This window comes from Mobula birostris, chromosome 9, assembly GCF_030028105.1.
Source record: "Mobula birostris isolate sMobBir1 chromosome 9, sMobBir1.hap1, whole genome shotgun sequence".
Classification (NCBI taxonomy): Eukaryota; Metazoa; Chordata; class Chondrichthyes; order Myliobatiformes; family Myliobatidae; genus Mobula; species Mobula birostris.
The window spans coordinates 1812380-1830891 of NC_092378.1; the positions used below are offsets into that span (position 1 = coordinate 1812380).

An 18512-nucleotide genomic window follows, 5' to 3' on the forward strand; every position below is an offset into this window, starting at 1 on the left:
TTTGCTCTTGTATATCTGTAGAAGCCCTTGCCCGATAGATAGGAACAATTCTGAGGGTTTACCTTGAAGTAGGGTGTTTGTCCCCATTGCCCTGGCCAATATTAATTTCTCTATCAACAATGGTCAGGAATTATCTGGTTGTTAGCAGATGGCTTTTGTGGAAGCCCCGTGTTATTGGGTTGCTGTGTTCACTGTCTCCCAGAGCCAGTATTGCAGAGCACAATGAAAAGTGAAATGTCCTTTTCCTGTGATGTGTGAGGAGTTTAGAACCAAGGAATGTGGGTCAGGGTTTGGAGTTTGAGATGGAAATCTCATGGCAGAAGGTGGTGAACCTCATGTGAGACTGGATGCTTGGCCATTGGGTAGCTGAAGTGGTTGGTTTTTGGATGTGTGTATAGAATTGCCCAGGTTCTGAGCTGCGTGTGTGGCTGTCATCGGCTGTTTAACCTTTGCAGAGTGAGAAGGACATTCTTCTGCAGTCTGAGCTGGAAGAGATTGAGGCAGAGAATCCTCATCGTGTGATAATCTGGTACACCTTGGACAAAGCACCTGAAGGTATGGTTCTTCCAGTATGTTGCACACCTTGCAAATGTCTTCAGGCTGGGCAGTTTTGGAGATCACTTTTTGGTCCCCTCCCTTTCCCTGTGACCTCTTCCAGCCACACACCCTTTTTGCTCCCTGCAACACTTCTGACCCCTACATTCCCCTTCTATCCCTGTTACTCCTTCCTATTCCTAAATCACTCTTCATCTGGAATCAGATTTATTATTACTGGCATTATGTTGTGAGATTTGTTTTGTGGCAGTGGTACAGTTCAGTACTATGTTACAGTAAAATGGACAGAAAAAGTGCAAAAAGTACAAAATAGTGAGGTAGTGTTCATGGGCTGTCCAGAAATCTGATGGGAGAGGGGAAGAAGCTGGTCCTGAAACATTGAGTGTGTGCCTTAAAGCTCCTGTACCACCACCTTGATGGTAGCAATGAGAAGAGGGCATGTCCTGGTGATGGGGGTCAGCTTCATCATGGACACTGGCCTCCCCAGCATCCAGGACACATTCCAAAGGCGATACGTCAAAAAGATGGTATCCATCATTAAGGACCTCCATCACCCAAGACGTGCCTTTTTCTCATTACTACCATCAAGGAGGAAGAACAAGAGCCAATTTCTTCCCCACTATCATGAGATTACTGAATGGACAATGAACCCATGAACATTACCTCACTTCTTTTTTGCATTACTTTATTTAAAATTTTTAATATACGTATTTCTTTTAATTTATGGTTTTAATTATGTATTGTTACCACAAAATAACAAATGCCAGTGATATTAAACCTGATTTTGGTAACAACCAGCTTGCTTGGATGATCAGTGTTAAGCAGAGGATTTTTTGATTCCAATGATCCCCACAACATCACACCCACTTGCTGGTCAGGTCTATGTTGGCTCTTGGCCGAGATCCTATGATTCTGAAGTGTTTTGGACAGCTTGGAGAGGGGTTGAGACTTGAGGATTGGGTTTTCTTGAGTGTTAAGCTTCTTGTGTGGATTGGATATCTGCCCGAGACAAGTGTTTTCAGTAACGTTTAAACAGAGGAAACTTGAAGAGTGATCTCGTTTTCAGATGCACAGAAATGGGAATTTCTCAGAACCAGACCTCTCAGATACAGCTATTGCCTATTTTTTTTAAAACACAAACCATTGAGCACTGCCACAAGAAAGCAGCATCCATCGCTGAGGACACCCACCAGGCTACGCTCTCTGCTCACCACTACTATTTATTGGGCAGGCCCCACACCACCAAGTTCAGGAAGTTATTACCTTTCAATCATAAGGCTCCCGAGTTAGTATGGATAACTTCACTTACTTCAACACTGAATTGATCCACAGCCCTACAGACTCACTTTCAAGGATCCAACCACTCGTTCTCAGTATTTTGTCTTTTCACTCTCACACTGGTTGTTTGTCTTTGTGTAGTTTTCATTTGATTCTGTCATATTTCTTTGTTCTACGGTGAATAGCTGCAAGAAAATGAATGTCAGGATAGTATACCGTGACGTACCTGTACCTCAATGATAAATTAACTTTGAACTTTGATTCCTAGGCTGGAAGTACAGTGAGGGATTTGTGAATGAACAGATGATTCAGGAGCACTTACCCCCAGCAGCAGACGATGTTCTCATCCTCATGTGCGGTCCTCCGCCGATGATAGAATTCGCCTGCAACCCCAACCTCGACAAACTGGGCTACAATCAGGATGCACGCTTTGCATTTTGAGGAGCTTCTGTCCTGAATTAGTGTAATGGCTACGATTCCATTTGATATAAGTTACCTGCTTGTTGGAATTTTACAATTTATTATTAGAGCTAAAGTACAAAAGCAAGGGTTTGAGTTGAGCGATCTCAGCTAGCTGAACCTCTACGTGTTTCTGCTTCATTGTAAATTTGCACCAATTTTGGGAGATACTCTGCTCTGGGAGCATGGAAACATCAGAGACATGCCCTAACAGTGTCTGCTCCTTTAAGCTGAGGGCTTGCATTGGGCTGCAGTGACCGACTATCCTGTCTAGATGATGAAGCAAAATTTGGTTGTGTGGCTGAGGTGTACGTGATAGGATGTAATGTATGTGGGACTTCTGGGAATGGACACTATTTCTAGTTACAGAATCAATGTGACGATCATGTCTAGAGGAATTAGAATCCAGTTTAATATCACTGGCAAGTGGTGAAATTTGTTTTGCAGCAGTAGATTGCAATACATACAAACAACTAAATTGGTGTGAAATATATAAAATCAAGTAGTGCAAAAAGAAAGCAAAAGAAAAAAAAAGTGTTCATGGGTTCATTGTCCATTCAGAAATCTGATGGCAGAGGGGAAGAAGCTATTCCTGAAATGTTGAGTATCTCTCTTAAGGCTCCTGTACTACCACCTTGCTGGTAGCAATGACAAGAGGGCACATTCTGGCTGATAGGGGTCCTTAGTTAAGGATGCCAGCTTTTTGAAGGATTATTGCAAGTAGGTTTTTTTGGCATCACTTCAGTCTGAAATGGAGATTAGAGGAGTTTTTAAAACTATCATTTGCTTTAATGAATGCTGTAGTATATGTGAGATAGGCCAGATATTGAAATTTATGGATGGATTCCCCAGCCTTGCTTTGAGGAAACCCTCAAAGATTTTGAGTTAATTTCCTGACCAAGGGAATGTCATTTTGGCACCACTGAGACTAGCTGTTGAAGCATCACCCATCATTAAGGACCTCCATCACCCAGGACATGCCTTCTTCTCATTGTTACCTTTGAGGTGGTTGTACAGAAGCCTGAAGACACACTCTCACTGTTTGTCAAACAGCTTCTTCCCCACTCCTATCAGATTACTGAATGGACAATGAACCCATGAACACTAAAATCAGTATGTTTCCTCTTTGCACTACTTATTTTTACAAACAGTATACTTATTATAATTTAGTTTTTATTATGTAGCATAATGCATGGGTCTCAGCCTGTAACGTTGACTATTTATTCCTTTCCACTAATGCTGACTGAACTGCTGAGTTAATTTTTCCCAACTAACCTGCAGGAGCCGGGCCATGATGCATTCTACTGCAGGTGTTTGCAGGACTTTGACAACTTCATATTAGCAGAATGTACACTACAGAATTGTAATCTTGTGCACTGTCCACACCCCTTGTAATAATATAGCTAAATAAAGATTGAATGGTATTTCTCGAATTATTTCAACAAACACTTCTGTTGACAGCAGAGCACCCATCTATGCCTGGGTGTACATTTATTACATTCACTGTACCACAAGATAGGATGAGAAAGCTAAGTAGCTAGAGAAAGTAACTTTAGCTCTGACTGGTACGGAGTCTTTTCCACTTCCATCATGGCTGATTTAGTCATAGTCATACTTTATTGATCCTGGGGGAAATTGGTTTTTGTTACAGTTGCACCATAAATAATAATATGTAAATTATGCCAGGAAATAAGTCCAGGACCAGCCTATTGGCTCAGGGTGTCTGACCCTCCAAGGGAGGAGTTGTAAAGTTTGATGGCCACAGGCAGGAATGACTTCCTATGACGCTCCATGCTGCATCTCAGTGGAATGAGTCTCTGGCTGAATGTACTCCTGTGCCCACCCAGTACATTATGTAATGGATGGGAGACATTGACCAAGATGGCATGCAACTTAGACAGCATCCTCTTTTCAGACACCACCGTGAGAGAGTCCAGTTCCATCCCCACAACATCATGTTTGTTGATTTTGTTGGTGTCTGCTACCCTCAGCCTGCTGCCCCAGCACACAACAGCAAACATGATAGCACTTGTCACCACAGACTCGTTGAACATCCTCAGCATCGTTTGGCAGATGTTAAAGGACCTCAGTCTCCTCAGGAAATAGAGACGGCTCTGACCCTTCTTGTAGACAGCCTCAGTGTTCTTTGACCAGTCCAGTTTATTGTAAATTCATATCCTCAGGTATTTGTAATCCTCCACCATGTCCACACTGACCCCCTGGATGGAAACAGGGGTCACCAGTATCTTAGGTCTACCACCAGGGATTTACTATCCCTCTCAATCCTTTGCTGCCCAACTAATCAAGAACCTATCAACCTCTAAATATATCTAATGATTTGGTTTCCACAGCCTTCTGTGTTAATGAGTTCCACAGATACATCATCCTCTATTCTGAAGCTGTGGCCTCTGGTCCTGGACTCCCCAAATGTCCACTATTTAGATCATTTGATAGAAATCATTAATTTCACACAAAGGTTCACCTAGAGAGGGGAACTCTTAATTTGAATCAATCTTTGTTCTAGGGTTGTCTAACTCCACTTAACAGGAAAGCAGGGCCGAGCAATTCATTCAACATAAAATCCAACATATTTCAATTTATTAAGCAATACTTTATTTTGACATTGAAATATTCACACGAGGGTCATGTGTATATAATATTGCTGTAGTGGATTATACATGATTCTGCCTTTCAGGTTTAGGTTACGACCTGCTACCAGAGGAGGAACAGGCTACACATACTACAGTATCTGTTTAAACAATGCACCTTCCCTGGATTGTTTAATCAATATCCATGCAACAGAGCACAGTTCTGATGGTCTCTACAGGTTTAAATGTCTTTAAAAATTTGATGGATGAAACCTAAACATCCTGTGTGGAAAATTAAAATGTTAAATGCACTATAAAATACATAAATATGCTACAAACATTGCACAGAAACCCTCAACACAATAAATGGCAGAATAATGGCATGGCATCATTAACAATGCAAAATAAATAAACTGATAAAAAGCATATTAATCTGTTGTTTGGAGTGAGCTGTGGGTTCTGGATCAGAGTCTGCTGGCATTTTTGAAGCTGTCCTATACCACCACACAATGGGTATCCGGAGCATCAGGGTTCATGCTGAGCCCAATGCAGAGTTTTGGTTCAATTAGAAAGCTGTGCACATAGAAAAATACATTTCTAGAGACCGGATACCTGAGTGGTTGTGGTAGAAGAAACAGCTTCTCAAGATTAGTTTCTCTTTTGACAAGTGATTAAATAAGGAGCATATTTAAATTGTAGAATCATATGAACATAGTTTTGGATAAAAGTTATTTTTAAAATAGTTAGTGTTACAATTGATGCATTAGTAATACAGTACAGGCTGCTGGGTCAGGTAGTATACTAAATATCCACTGTTTTCTTGAGGTCTTTGGACAATTGCATTACTGATTTCAGAACCACTAAGTATTGATGCCCAGGAATTAGCTAGAACCAGAGTCCATTCTATTGACTGGAGTGTTAATGTTCAGTTCTACACTAGTACTCAAAGTTGTAATTTTCACATTCAACTGATCCAACATGGGCTGATGACCTCATTAAGTAGCAAAGCATTAGCCAATGTTCATGCACCAGCTGCACAGTTCACCAGTTACCCTTCCAAGTATGAAATGGAAGTAATTCCTACAATGCAATCTGTACCATAAACAAACATGATATCATCCCAGCGAACAGCACCTGATTTGTCTAACCCAAGTCATTACTGTAACCTGGGTCAATAAACAGGAATCACACAACCCCCACACCATTTTGAAAAGCACTAGGTAAATTCTACATGGATTAGGCCAGGAACCAGCTGGAATTCAATCCCTACAAAATATCATTGCACTACTGAGTAACCCCATTCAAAAGTTGCACATTATAAAATATTCCTTTTATCTGCCACTTTAGAAAATTATAAAAAAGGTACAAAATTCACACTGTGGCAGAAAGAGACATTGGTGTAAAATAACTGGATAGTTAAAATGGCAATATTTTTGGTTATTTAAGGCATTCTTAGGGATATTGCTTCATTGACGTAGCCAATGAGAGACATTCACTAAACTATCTGTTGGCAGCAGCAGGCAGGCTAGGCTGCAGCATCCAGGGCACTGCCAGTAAACTTCTCAAAGTCTCCATAAAAAAAAAATCAAATGAGAACTGCTTCTTAAAACTTAAAATAAATCCACAATTCAAATTTCTGGCATTTTATGGTCTACTAGCGCAAACCATTTGAAACGTGTGAAATGTACTTTCTTTAAAAGAACTACAGTCAAATATCACAGATTTTCCCAAGTAATAAATATTTGGTGGTGTCTTGTGCAGTTACTACAAGGGAACACATTTCAGAAGGTATTTAGTAGTGCAGGCAGTTTGTTTTGTAGTGTTACACTGGAGTTGCGGGTCAGACATTTGAATCCTCATCTGTCATGTTGGTGTAGGGTGAGCTGGTGCTCAGATCTTTAAACAACTCGTCCTCCTTCAGCATGTGCTACAAAGAAAAAGGAAACAGACGTATGACAAGGAAGCTGAAACTCAAAAGGCCACATTTCAGAAAATTTAAACTGACAGAACAGCAATCATTTCACAGATCAAATCTATGACCATTAGACAGTTGATGGCAGTTCAGCAGTTGCAGTAGTAAGGCTGATCAACACCACTACCCACCATACGCCCAAACGCCACCATTGTTTCCTGTCAGAGTCACCTTATGTACAGACGGTCCTATACCTGGTATCATTTTATGGACATATGGTAAATACATGAGATAGTTTATGTACAGTAGACCACAACAGGTAGGAGCAGAACTGGCCCATTCAGCCCATCAAGTCTGCTCCACCATTTCATCATGTCATCTATTTTCCTCTCAACCTCTTTCTAATGCCTTCTCCCCGTAACTTTCCACATCCTGACTAATCAAGAACCTATCTACCTCTGCCTTAAATACACCCAATGACCTGACCCCCTTGCCATGGCAACAAATTCCACAGATTCACCACCCTCTGACTACAAATATTCCTCCAGGTAGGGTGCACCGTGGAAACCCACATCAAGAAGCACAGGAGGTATATCTGAATACACTGACGGTAGCAGAACATTACATTCGTGATGATCATAGTGTTACGATTTTGTAACATACCAGCAGCAAGAGATGACAAATTGAGTCAGGTTTTAATATTAAAACCACTATATTTATTTACATCTACTCAAATATTTAGAAAATTAAATAAACTACTTTCTTAAACAGAAGTTAACAGTGTTATGCGTCTATAGCTCCCTTACAGTCAAACTTAGAACCCGTTCTTAACAAATCTTACTCAAGCACAGTCTTACAGTGGCAGTTCAGAGAGTCCCAGTAATTCACAAAATAGGTGAGAGGAGAGACTTGTGGATTCACAGTGCAGTGACGAGGTGATCACAATGAATTCCAAAGATTCCATGGCTAGCGAACGAAGAAACGGTTACTGAAGATCCCAGCCGAGGAATACTGTTCCGAGGTTCACGAAGAGCGATTTCACAAAGTGACTATCACAAAATCCACACCCATGGACCATATGAAGGACAGACACGTCTCCACAACGCACAGTGTGCCGCTGATTAACCCAATCCTTTGGGTACGGGTAAGCATTAGACTTTAGCCTTCTCGTTCGTGAGTTGTTCCCTGACAGCTCGATGTCTGCAATCTTCACTCTCTCTCTCTCTCTCTTTTGACTCAAGATCAAGACTCAAAAAACTTTATTGTCATTCTAACTGTACATCAGCTCTGCAGGGCAGAATGAGACAACGTTTCCCAGGAGCACTGCTTAGCACAGCAGTGGGCATACATCATAAGGTAACGCTCACAGAAACGAAACTGGACTCCCAGGAAAACGAAACTGTGGACACGTAACAATAGGATTGACTTTGATGGCACAAACCTACTATGCTGTGCCAATTGCTTCTGGGACCAAAATAGAGGAAAAGAACTTTAACAAAGACGAAGGTCTCACTCCAAGTAAGAATTGGAATTCCAATGTAAACAAGGTGGGATAGCAGAAACCTGATCCAATCAGGAGGGATAGACTATGGTGGTATAAGTACTACCAGAGTCCACATGCCCAGGCATCATCCCTGAAGATGGCAGAGTTTGTCATTGAAATGTTGGGTATAACCAATATCTGTACCCAGCTGGAAGCCTGAGAAGAGTTTATTTCTCTTTAATATTAGTAGCCAGCTTACCTTCATATTTCATCTTTTACCCCCTCATGGCTTTTTTTAAAGTTGCTTTCCATTGGTTTTTAAAAACTTCCCACCAATTTTTGCTATATTGTATGCCCTCTCATTTGCTTTTAGGTTGTTTTCAACTTCTCTTGTCAGCCACGGTTGTGTCATCCTGTCTTGGAATACTACTACTTCGTACTGTATCTATTCTGCACCTTCCAATTTGCTGCCGGAAATTCTAGCTGTTGCTGTCCTACAAGTGTCTCCTTCCAATCGATTTTGGTCAGCTCCTCTCATGCCTCTGTAATTCCCTTATACTCCAGTGTAATACTGATCTTTCTGCCTTTAGCTTCTGCCTCTCAAATTATAGGGTAGCCTAACATATTATGATCATTGTCTCCTAAGGATTCCTTTACTTTAAGCTCCCTATCAAATCCAGTTAATTATACTACACCCAATCCAGTATAGCCTTTCCCCTAGTGGGATCAACCATAAATTGCTCTAAAAAGCCATCTCGTAGGCATCTCTCTCTTGGGATGCAGCACCAACCTAATTTTCCCAATCCACTTGCATATTAAAATCCCCAATGACTAACGTAACAGTCCCCTTTTTCTATCCTCCGTTGTAATTTGTAGCCCACATCTTGGCTACTGTTTGAAGGCTTTATACAATGCCCATCAGGATCTTTTTACCTTTACAGTTTCCTAACTCTGTGTTGTATTAAATTTTGTAAGACATTGGATAAATGGCTGGAGGGTAAAATGACAATTTAACTTTTTCTGAACCCTGAGCATGTGGGATCAGCATGTCTGTTAACATTTAATGGGTAATGTTTGGAGGGTGCTTGTTCAGGGTAAACACCGTTAATGTCTGCAGCTGGATTCTTTTTTTGATTTGGGCTTATTGCTTATATGTAATATTAATGTTTGTTTTGAAAGTCCAAATGAATGTTATGTGCTATGAGATAACGGGTCACAGTTTTGGATCCCGTAACCCGCCTGGGTCGTAGGGGTGCTGCACCAGTTGTGGGCAAAGTGCCTGGGCCGCAGCAAGGCTCTCTCCGGTTCACTCTGCAATGTTGTCTGCCCATTTCTTCCTGTCTGCCCCATTTTCTCTCTCCTGCACCGTGCCCTGAAGAATGGTCATTGAGAGTCCACGTGATCTTGTCACCCTTGTTGATTTTGTCCCCATATTACACGGCAATTCACCCCACAGACTGCGATTTTGCCCTATTATCTGCTTGTGCTTCCTCACAGTCTCACTACACACTGCATCTCGTTGTCTTCCAATTGCCCAGTTCTCAGCCCTATCACTCTGGTTCCCTTTCCTTGGCCAGATTAGTTTAAACCCTCCTCGACAGCTCCAGCAAACCTGCCCGCAGTATACTGGTCCTCCTCGGAACCAGTCCCTTTTGTACAGCTCATACTTTTCCCAGAAGAGATCCCAATGATCCAGAAGTCCAAGGTTCTGCCCCCTACACCAGTTCCTCAGCCACACATTCATCTGCCAAATCATCCTATTCTTACCCTCACTCATGCGTGGCTCCTTCTCCTTCACACTTGTGTACTGGAAGTTACATTAGACAATGGTAAATGCTGTACTTACTGTGAGATTATTGATGCCCTCCGAGAACGCTCCGATTTGCCTCACTGTTCCCTCAGAGTCATCCATCTACAATTAGATACCATGCACTTAATTTCAACAGAACTTGCCAAACTGTAATGTTGATAGTTAAACACAAGCAAAGGGTCAATTGCACTCCATTCCTGTTTCTACTACCCATGCATTCTGCAGGCTCTTCACTATAGGGTCAGCAGAAAGATGTGCAAACTTGGGGCAAGTCTATGGAAGGGTGTGATTACTTCAGAAAACAAATAGTTGTCATTGGTTTCCACGTGCCCCTATTAACACCAGAGATTCTGCATATGCTGGAAATCTAGAGCAACACACACAAAATGTTGGCAGAATGCAACAGGTCAGGTAGCATCTATGGATCCTTCATCATAAAGTGTCTCAGCCGAAAACATCAACTGGGTATTCCTCTCCATAGATGCTGCCTGACGTGCTGAATTCCTCCAGCATTTTGTATGACCTGCTCTTATGGCAGTTCCCTTATAACTCAGAACATATTTCAGGAGCCTCAGGACCCACACCAGTTATTACCCCTCAACCCAGACGGGATAACCAGATGTGACATAGGAATGGACTCTGTGTAAAGTGTCTGTTAACGTTTCCTTTTTGTTTCTCCCCCCTCTCTACTGTACCATTTAAATGGCTGTGGTGTGCTCTTCGTGCCGGATATTAGAGAACTGGGAAACTCAATCTCCCGGGGAACTACATCTGTGTGAAGTGCATCGGGTTGCAGCTCCTTGAAGACCGTGTTAGGGATCTGGAGCAGTAAGTGGATGACCTTCGGCTTGTAAGGGAAAGCGAGGATATAATTGATCAACAGGAAAGTCGTCACCTCAAAAGGCAGGAGGCGAGTAACTGGGTGACTGCCAGGAAAAATGGAAATAGCCGGTTAGGCACCCCTGTGGCCATTCCCCTCAAAAATAAGTATACCACTTTGGATACTTTTGCAGGGGATGATCTCCCAGGAGAATGCCATGGCGACTGAGTTACAGGCACTGGGCATGGGTCCATGGTGCAGAAGGGAAAGAGAGAGAAGAAGGGAGTGGTAGTGATAGGGGACTCATTAGTGAGGGGAACAGACAGGAGATTCTGTGGGCGTGAATGGGACACCTAGATGGCATGTTGCCTCCCAGGTGCCAGGAATGTCTCAGATCATGTCCACCACATTTTGGAAAGGGAGGGGGAACAGCAAGATGTCTCGGTACATATTGGTACTAATGACATAGGAGGGAAAAGCAATGAGGTCCCGAAGAGGATTTAAGGAGCTAGGTAGAAAGCTGAGAAGCAGGACCTCCCGGGTAGTAATTTCTGGATTGCTGCCTGTGCCACATGCCAGTGAGGGTGGAAACAGGATGATATGGCAGAAAAATGCATGGCTGAGAAGTTGGTGTAGGGGGCAGAGCTTCAGGTTCTTAGATCATTGGGATCTCTTCTGGGGGAGGCATGACTGAACCCGAGGGGGACCAATATTCTCGCGGGCAGATTTGTTAGAGATGTTGGAGAGGGTTTAAACTAACTTGGCGGGGTGGGGGGGGGGTGGGAACCAGAGTGAAGGGACTCAGGAAAGGACAGATGGTAAAAAAGTAAAGATAGCGTGCAGTCAGAGTGTCAGGAAGGGCAGGCAGGTGATGGGACTTAGTTGCAGCCAGCAGGCTGAGTATCAGATCATTCGGAATGCAGAGTCAGAAAGGACAGCAAATACGGTACTAGGTGTTGTATCTAAATGCGCATAGTAAAAGAAATAAGCTGGATGATCCTGTCACAATATTACAGATTGCCAGGTATGATGATGTGGCCATCACTGAATCGTGGCTGAAGGATGGTTGTAGTTGGGAACTGAATGTCCGACGTTACATGCTATATCGGAGGGATAGGAAGGTAGGCAGAGGGGTTGGTGTGGCCCTACTGGTAAAGAATGGCATCAAATCAGTAGAAAGAAGTGACATAGGATCAGAAGATGTTGGATTCTTGTAGGTTGCGTTAAGAAAAGGACGTCGGCAGCAGTTATATACAGGCCTCCCAACAGTGGCTGGGAAGTGGACCACAGGTTACAACAGGAAAGAGCGAGTCAAAAGGGCAATGTCATGGAAGTCATGGGAGATCTTAACATGCAGGTCGATTGGGGAAATCAGATTGGTAATGGATCTTGAGAGAGTCAGTTTGTTGAATGCCTAGGAGGTAGCTTTTTAGAACAGTTTGTCGTTGAGCCTACTAGGGTATCAGCTATACTGGATTGGGTGTTAAGTAACGAACCAGAGGGGATTACTGAGCTCAAGACAAAAGAACCCTGAGGAACCAGTGATCACAATATGATTGAGTTCAACTTGAAACTTGATAGGGAGAAAGTAAAGTCTGATGTAGCAGTATTTCAGTGGAGTAAGGGAAATTACAGTGATATGAGAGAGGAATTGACCAAAGTAAATTGGAAGAAGCTGCTGGCAGGGATGTCAGTAGAACAGCAATGGCGTGTGTTTCTGGGAAAAATGAGGAATGTGTAGAACATGTGTATTCCAAAAATGAAAAAATACTCAACTGGTTAAATAGCACAACCGTGGCTGACAAGGGAAGTCTAAAGTATTGTAAAAACAAAAGAAAGGGCATACAACAAAGCAAAAATTAGTGGGAAGACAGAGGAATGGGAAATTTTTAAAAACCTACAAAGAGCAACTAAAAAAAAATCATTAGAAGGGAAAAGATGAAAAATGAAAGAAAGCTAGCAAATAATATCAAAGTGGATAGTAAAAGTTTTTTCAAGTATGTTAAAAATAAAAGAGAAATAAGTGGATAGAAGACCGCTAGAAAATGAGGCAGGAGAAATAATAATGGGGGACAAGGAGATGGCTGATGAACTAAATGAATATTTTGCGTCAGTCTTCATTGTGGAAGACACCAGCAGTATGCCAGATGTTGTGTGTGAAGGAAGAGAAATGTGTGCAGTTACTGTTACAAGTGAGAAGGTGCTCAAAAAGCTGAAAGACCTAAAGGTACACAAGTCACCCAGACCAGAGGAACTGCATCCTAGGGTTCTGAAAGAGGTAGTGTTAGAGATTGCGGTGGAATTAGAAATGATCTTTCAAAAATCATTGGACTCTGGTATGGTGCCAGAGGACTGGAAAATTGCAAATGTTACTCCACTCTTTAAGAAAGGAGAAAGGCAGCGGAAAGAAAATTATAGACCAGTTAGCCTGACCTCAGTGTCTGGGAAGATGTTAGAGTCAATTGTTAAGGATGAGGTGATGGAGTACTTGGTGACACAGGACAAGACAGTACGAAGTCAGCATGGTTTCCTTCAGGGAAAATCCTGCCTGATGAACCTGTTGAAATTCTTTGAGGAGGTTACAAGTAGGATAGATAAAGGGGATGCAGTCGATATTGCATATTTGGACTTTCAGAAGACCTTTGGCAAGGTGCAACACATGAGGCTGCTTACTAAGTTAAGAGTCTATGGTATTACAGGAAATTTCCTAACATGGTTAGAGCATTGGCTGATTGGTAGGAGGTAGCTAGTGGGAATAAAAGGATCCTTTTCTGGTTGGCTGTCAGTGGATAACGGTGTTCTGCAGGGGTCGGTGTTGGGACCACTTCTTTTTATACTGTACATAAATGATTTAGATGATGGAATAGATGGCTTTATTGCCAAGTTTGTAGATATTACGAAGATTGGTTGGGGGGGGGCAGGTAGTGTTGACGAAACAGGTAGGATGCAGAAGGACTTAGACAAATTAGGACAATAGGCAAGAAAGTGGCAAATGAAATACAATGTTGGAAAATGCATGGTCATGCACTTTGGAAGTAGAAATACTATAAATGTGTGGACTGTTTTCCAAACAGGGGAAAATATCCAAAAATCTGAGATGCAAAGCGACTTGGGAATCCTTCTGCAGAACACAAGGTTAACTTGCAGGTTGAGTTGGTGGTGAGGAAGACAAATGCCATGTTAGCATTCATTTTAAGAGGTCTAGAATACAAGAGCAGGGATGTGATGCTGAGACTTTATAAAGGCACTGGTGGGGCCTCACCTTGAGTATTGTGAACAGTTTTAGGCCTCTCATCTTAGAAAAGATGTGCTGGCATTGGAAAGGGTTCAGAGGATGTTCACAGGGATCATTCCAGGAATGAAAGGGTTATCATACGAGGAACGTTTGATGGCTCCGGGTCTGTACTCACTGGAATTCAGAAGGCTGAGGGGGGGATCTCACTGAAACCTTTCAAATGTTGAAAGGCCTAGACTGAGTAGATGTGGAAAGGATGTTTCCCATGGTGGGAGAGTCTAGGACAAGAGGGCACAGCCTCAGGATAGAGGGGCACCCTTTCAAAAAGAGAAGTGGAGGAATTTCTTTAGCCAAAGGGTGGTGAATTCATTGCCACATGCAGCTGTGGAGGCCAGATCGTTGGGTGTCTTTAAGGCACAGATTGATAGGTTCTTGATTGGACATGGCATCAAAGATTATGGGGAGAAGGCTGGGAACTGGGGTTGAGGAGATAGACAAATAAAAAGGATCTCCATGATTGAATGGCAGAGCAGACTCGATGGGCCAGATGGTCTAATTCTGCTCCTATGTCTTATGATCCTATAACTTCATCATTGAACTGTTCCCAGTACCTGTGGATTTCACTTTCAAGGACTCTTCATCTCATGTTCTCGATATTTATTGCCTATATATATTATTATTATTTTGCTTTTTTTCCTTTTGTCCTTGCACAGTTTGTTGTCTTTTGCACAATGGTTGTTTATCAATCATTTCATTGAGTGGCTTTTCATTGATTCTATTGTGTTTCTTTGCATTTACTGCGAATACCCACAAGTAATTAAGTTTTTATTTGATAAGTGGCATATTACTTACTATGTTACTTTCTTTAACGAAAAACAAAAATGTTTAATATTTAATTTTTTGGAAAATGAATGTCTTGAAACCTAAAATTTGTTCTTGCTACTGCCACTAATGCAGACGACATAAACATCTAAAACAATTTGTATAAAAAAAATTAAGAGTGCCCGAAACTTCTGCACAGAACTGTATATACTTCAATAAAAAATTTACCTTGAACGTTTGAAGGGACTGTTCCCTCACTTGCATTTGTATAAACACTGAGAAGACTGCGCAGGATAACTGCCTAGCAAACTGATAACCAGTGAGAACAGCACGTGGAGCCTTGCTGCTGTGTATTGTGCATGGGTACAGCTAAAGCCTGGGTCAACGCTGTTCACCAGACTTTTCGGAAGATTCAGAAGGTAATGACACAGTGTATCTGGCTCGGTCAATGTTACCTGCTCCAGCTTGTCCAGGTCCTCCTCGTTGTACAGTCTCAGCTCCATCCCTCGACCCTGCTTGCTTCCTTTTCTGAAGCCACTTCCTGCTGGGAGCCCCAGTTCCATCGGACAGATGTACTCTTCCTCATCCTGCTTCCGCTTCCTCAGGCTCCCAAAGTTGCTGAACACCAGCTTCTTGGGCTGAGAGAGATGAACATCCAAAATCCAGCAACAACCACAACAGCCACAGGAGAAAAGCATTGATTAATAACTTGCAAATACGATGTTAGCATTCATTTCAAGAGGACTAGAATATAAAAACAAGGATGTAATATTGAGGCTTTATGAAGAATTGGTCAGTGCACATATTGTGAGAACTTTCAGGCCCCTTATCTGAGAGAAGATATGCTGGTATCAAAGAAGGTTCAAAGTAGGTTCATGAAAACAATTCTGGGGATGACAGAGTTAACATATGAGCCTGTACTCATTGAAATTTAGATAAGTGGGGGGGGGGGAAGAATCTCACTGAAACCTATAGAATATTGACAGAATATAGAGTGGGTGTAAATAGGAAATTTCCTATAGTGGGGGAGTCTAAGACCTCAGAATAGAGGGACATCCCCGTAGAACACAGATAAGGAGTAATTTCTTTAGATAGATGGTGATTAATCTGTGGAATTCATTGCCACAGACGGCTGTGGAAGCTAAATCCTTTGCTATATTTAAAGTGGAAGTTGATAGGTTTTTGATTAATCCAGGCATCCTAGTTCCAGGGAGAAGGCAGGAGAATGACATTGAGAGGTTTAATAAATAAGTCATAATGGAAATGGTCAAGCACACTCAATGGGCCAAATGGCCTAATTCTGCTGGCATGTCTTATGGTTATCTAGTTGCTGGAACAGAGATGGACAAGAGGCCAACTCATGGAGGTTTTCCCCATTAGGAGGACTTCGACAGAGCAGAACATTTCCTCCTGACCTTCATCAGTAATGGGGAGTTGAGTTATAATCACCCCCCCCGCAAAATCTTTTGTCAACGAGGAAACATTTTCCATTTTGTTATCAGAATCCAGAATAGTCTAAGTTTCCCAGAAAGTGGCAACAGTTTCACACTGTGAAGGCATATGGCACACATGCCTTCACAAAAGGTCAGAGCACAGGCTGTAGAAGTTGGGATGTTACATTTGAACTTCACAAAACAATGGTTAGGTGGCACTTGTGTGTAGTTCAGGTAGGCTATAGTTTTACTGGAGGGGGGGCAAAGGAGATTCACCAGGGACTAGAGTTGTGGGAAAAGATTGGATTGGCTGACTTGTTTCATTGGAGAAGAGGCTGAGAGATAACCTGATAGAGCTAAATAAAAACTTGGGAGGCACAGAAAGAGCAGATAGAATCTTTTTCCCATGGTAGGGGAATCAAAGACAAAAGGGTACAAGTTTAATGTGCACAGGATTGGTAAAAACTAGAGGGTTGTTAACTCAGCCAGCTCAATCATGGGGATTTGCTTCCGCAGCATCGAGGACACGTTCAGAAGGCGATGCCTCAGAAAGACACCGCCCATCATGGAGAACCCCCATCACCCAGGACACGCCATCATGGTGGTGGCACGAGCCTGAACGCGCACACACAACGTTTCAGGAACCGCTTCCCCTCCATCAGATTTCTGAACGGATAGTGAATCCATGAACACCACCTCACTATTTTCTTCCGCTTTTTGCACTGCTTACTTAATTTTTTTATATATACACCCTATTTTAACTTAGTACTTTTTATTATGTATTGCAATGTACTGCTGCAAAACAATACATTTCATGACATGTGCCAGTAATATTAAAATTGATTTTGAGATGGAGTTATAACGGGCATCAGAAGGGAAAAAGTTTTTTTTTAAAAAACACACAAAGAGTGGTTGATATCTGGATCTCCCTGACAGTGGTGGTGATGGAACTAGATTAAATCACTACTTTTAAGAGACATTTTAAGGCAAGGCATAGAAGGATACAGGCAAATGGAACTGCTGTAATTGGGTAAAAAGGCTGTCATGGATGCGATGGGCTGGTTCTATGCTTTACCTAACTATATAAAGTGTTCTTTCTCTGAATCAACAGAGCACTTGATCATTACCCTTCCTCCTCGACATCTTCCACTTGTTTTTCAACACTACAGGCAAAAGATACATTTTTGAGAAAGAATTCAGCAAATATGGAGGCCATTAAACTTTAATTCTGGACTCTGCATCACAAAAGGTCACAAGGACCATGTTAGAAGCAGGATTAACATCAGAAGACATTCAACTTGATCCACCAAGTCTGCTCTGCCATTCCATCATGACTGATTTATTTTCTCTTTCACTCCCATTCTCCCTGTTACCTTCGACATCTTATTAATTAAGAATCAACCTCCACTTTAAATTTACCCAATGACTTGGCCTCCACAGCAGTTTGTGACAATGAATTCCACAGATTCAGCATCATCAGGCTACAGGAATTCCTCATCTCTGTTCGAAAGGAATGTTCCTCCAGTCTGAGGCTGTACCCGCTGGTCCTAAGCTCTCCCACTCTAGGAAACATCTTCATGTCCATTCTATCTAGGCTTTCAAGACCTGGTTATTTCAATATTCAATTATCTCCTTTCTTCATTTAAGGGACAAAGGCATAGACCATTTTCTAAATGGGGAGAAAAGCTCAAAACTCGGAGCTGCAAAGGAACTTGGGAGTCTTCGTGCAGGATTCCCCAAGGTTAACTTGCAGGTTGAGTCAGCGGTAAGGAAGGCAAATGTTAACATTCTATTCAAGAGGACTAGAATATAAGAGCAAGGATGTAACGGCTGAGATTTTATAAGGCTTTGGTCACACAGCTTTTGGAATATTGAGAGAATTTTTGGGCCTCTTATCTAAGAAAGTATGTACTAGCATTGGACAGGATCCAGAGGAGGTTCACAAGAATGATCCCAGGAATGAAACGTATAAGGAGCATTTGATCAACACACACAAAATGCTGGAGGAACGCAGCAGGCCAGGCAGCATCTCTAGGAAGAGGTACTGTCGATGTTTCGGGCAGAGACCCTTCGTCAGGACAGGCTAAGCAGCATCTATTGAAAGAGTGTATTCTTTT

The 18512-nt window shown here is 42.2% G+C and overlaps 2 protein-coding genes across 5 annotated transcripts in view; one reads left to right on the forward strand and one right to left on the reverse strand.

The window, feature by feature from the left end:
* Nucleotides 1-3716, forward strand: part of LOC140202477 (NADH-cytochrome b5 reductase 3-like) — a 30169-nt gene extending 26453 nt beyond the window's left edge. Inside the window, exons 8-9 of the mRNA XM_072267361.1 lie at nucleotides 456-555; nucleotides 2102-3716. Of these exons, the coding sequence (XP_072123462.1) occupies nucleotides 456-555; nucleotides 2102-2274 (273 nt within the window). The 3' untranslated portion in view covers nucleotides 2275-3716. The remainder of the gene's footprint in view (nucleotides 1-455; nucleotides 556-2101) is intronic.
* A 1166-nt stretch (nucleotides 3717-4882) lies between these two features.
* ppfibp1b (PPFIA binding protein 1b) overlaps nucleotides 4883-18512 on the reverse strand; it is a 253814-nt gene continuing 240184 nt past the window's right edge. For all 4 annotated transcript variants that reach the window (XM_072267360.1, XM_072267357.1, XM_072267359.1 and 1 more), the window contains 3 exons: nucleotides 15418-15600; nucleotides 10122-10187; nucleotides 4883-6807 (listed from right to left, as the gene is read on the reverse strand). In XM_072267360.1, the coding sequence (XP_072123461.1) occupies nucleotides 6721-6807; nucleotides 10122-10187; nucleotides 15418-15600 (336 nt within the window). In that variant the 3' untranslated portion in view covers nucleotides 4883-6720. The remainder of the gene's footprint in view (nucleotides 6808-10121; nucleotides 10188-15417; nucleotides 15601-18512) is intronic.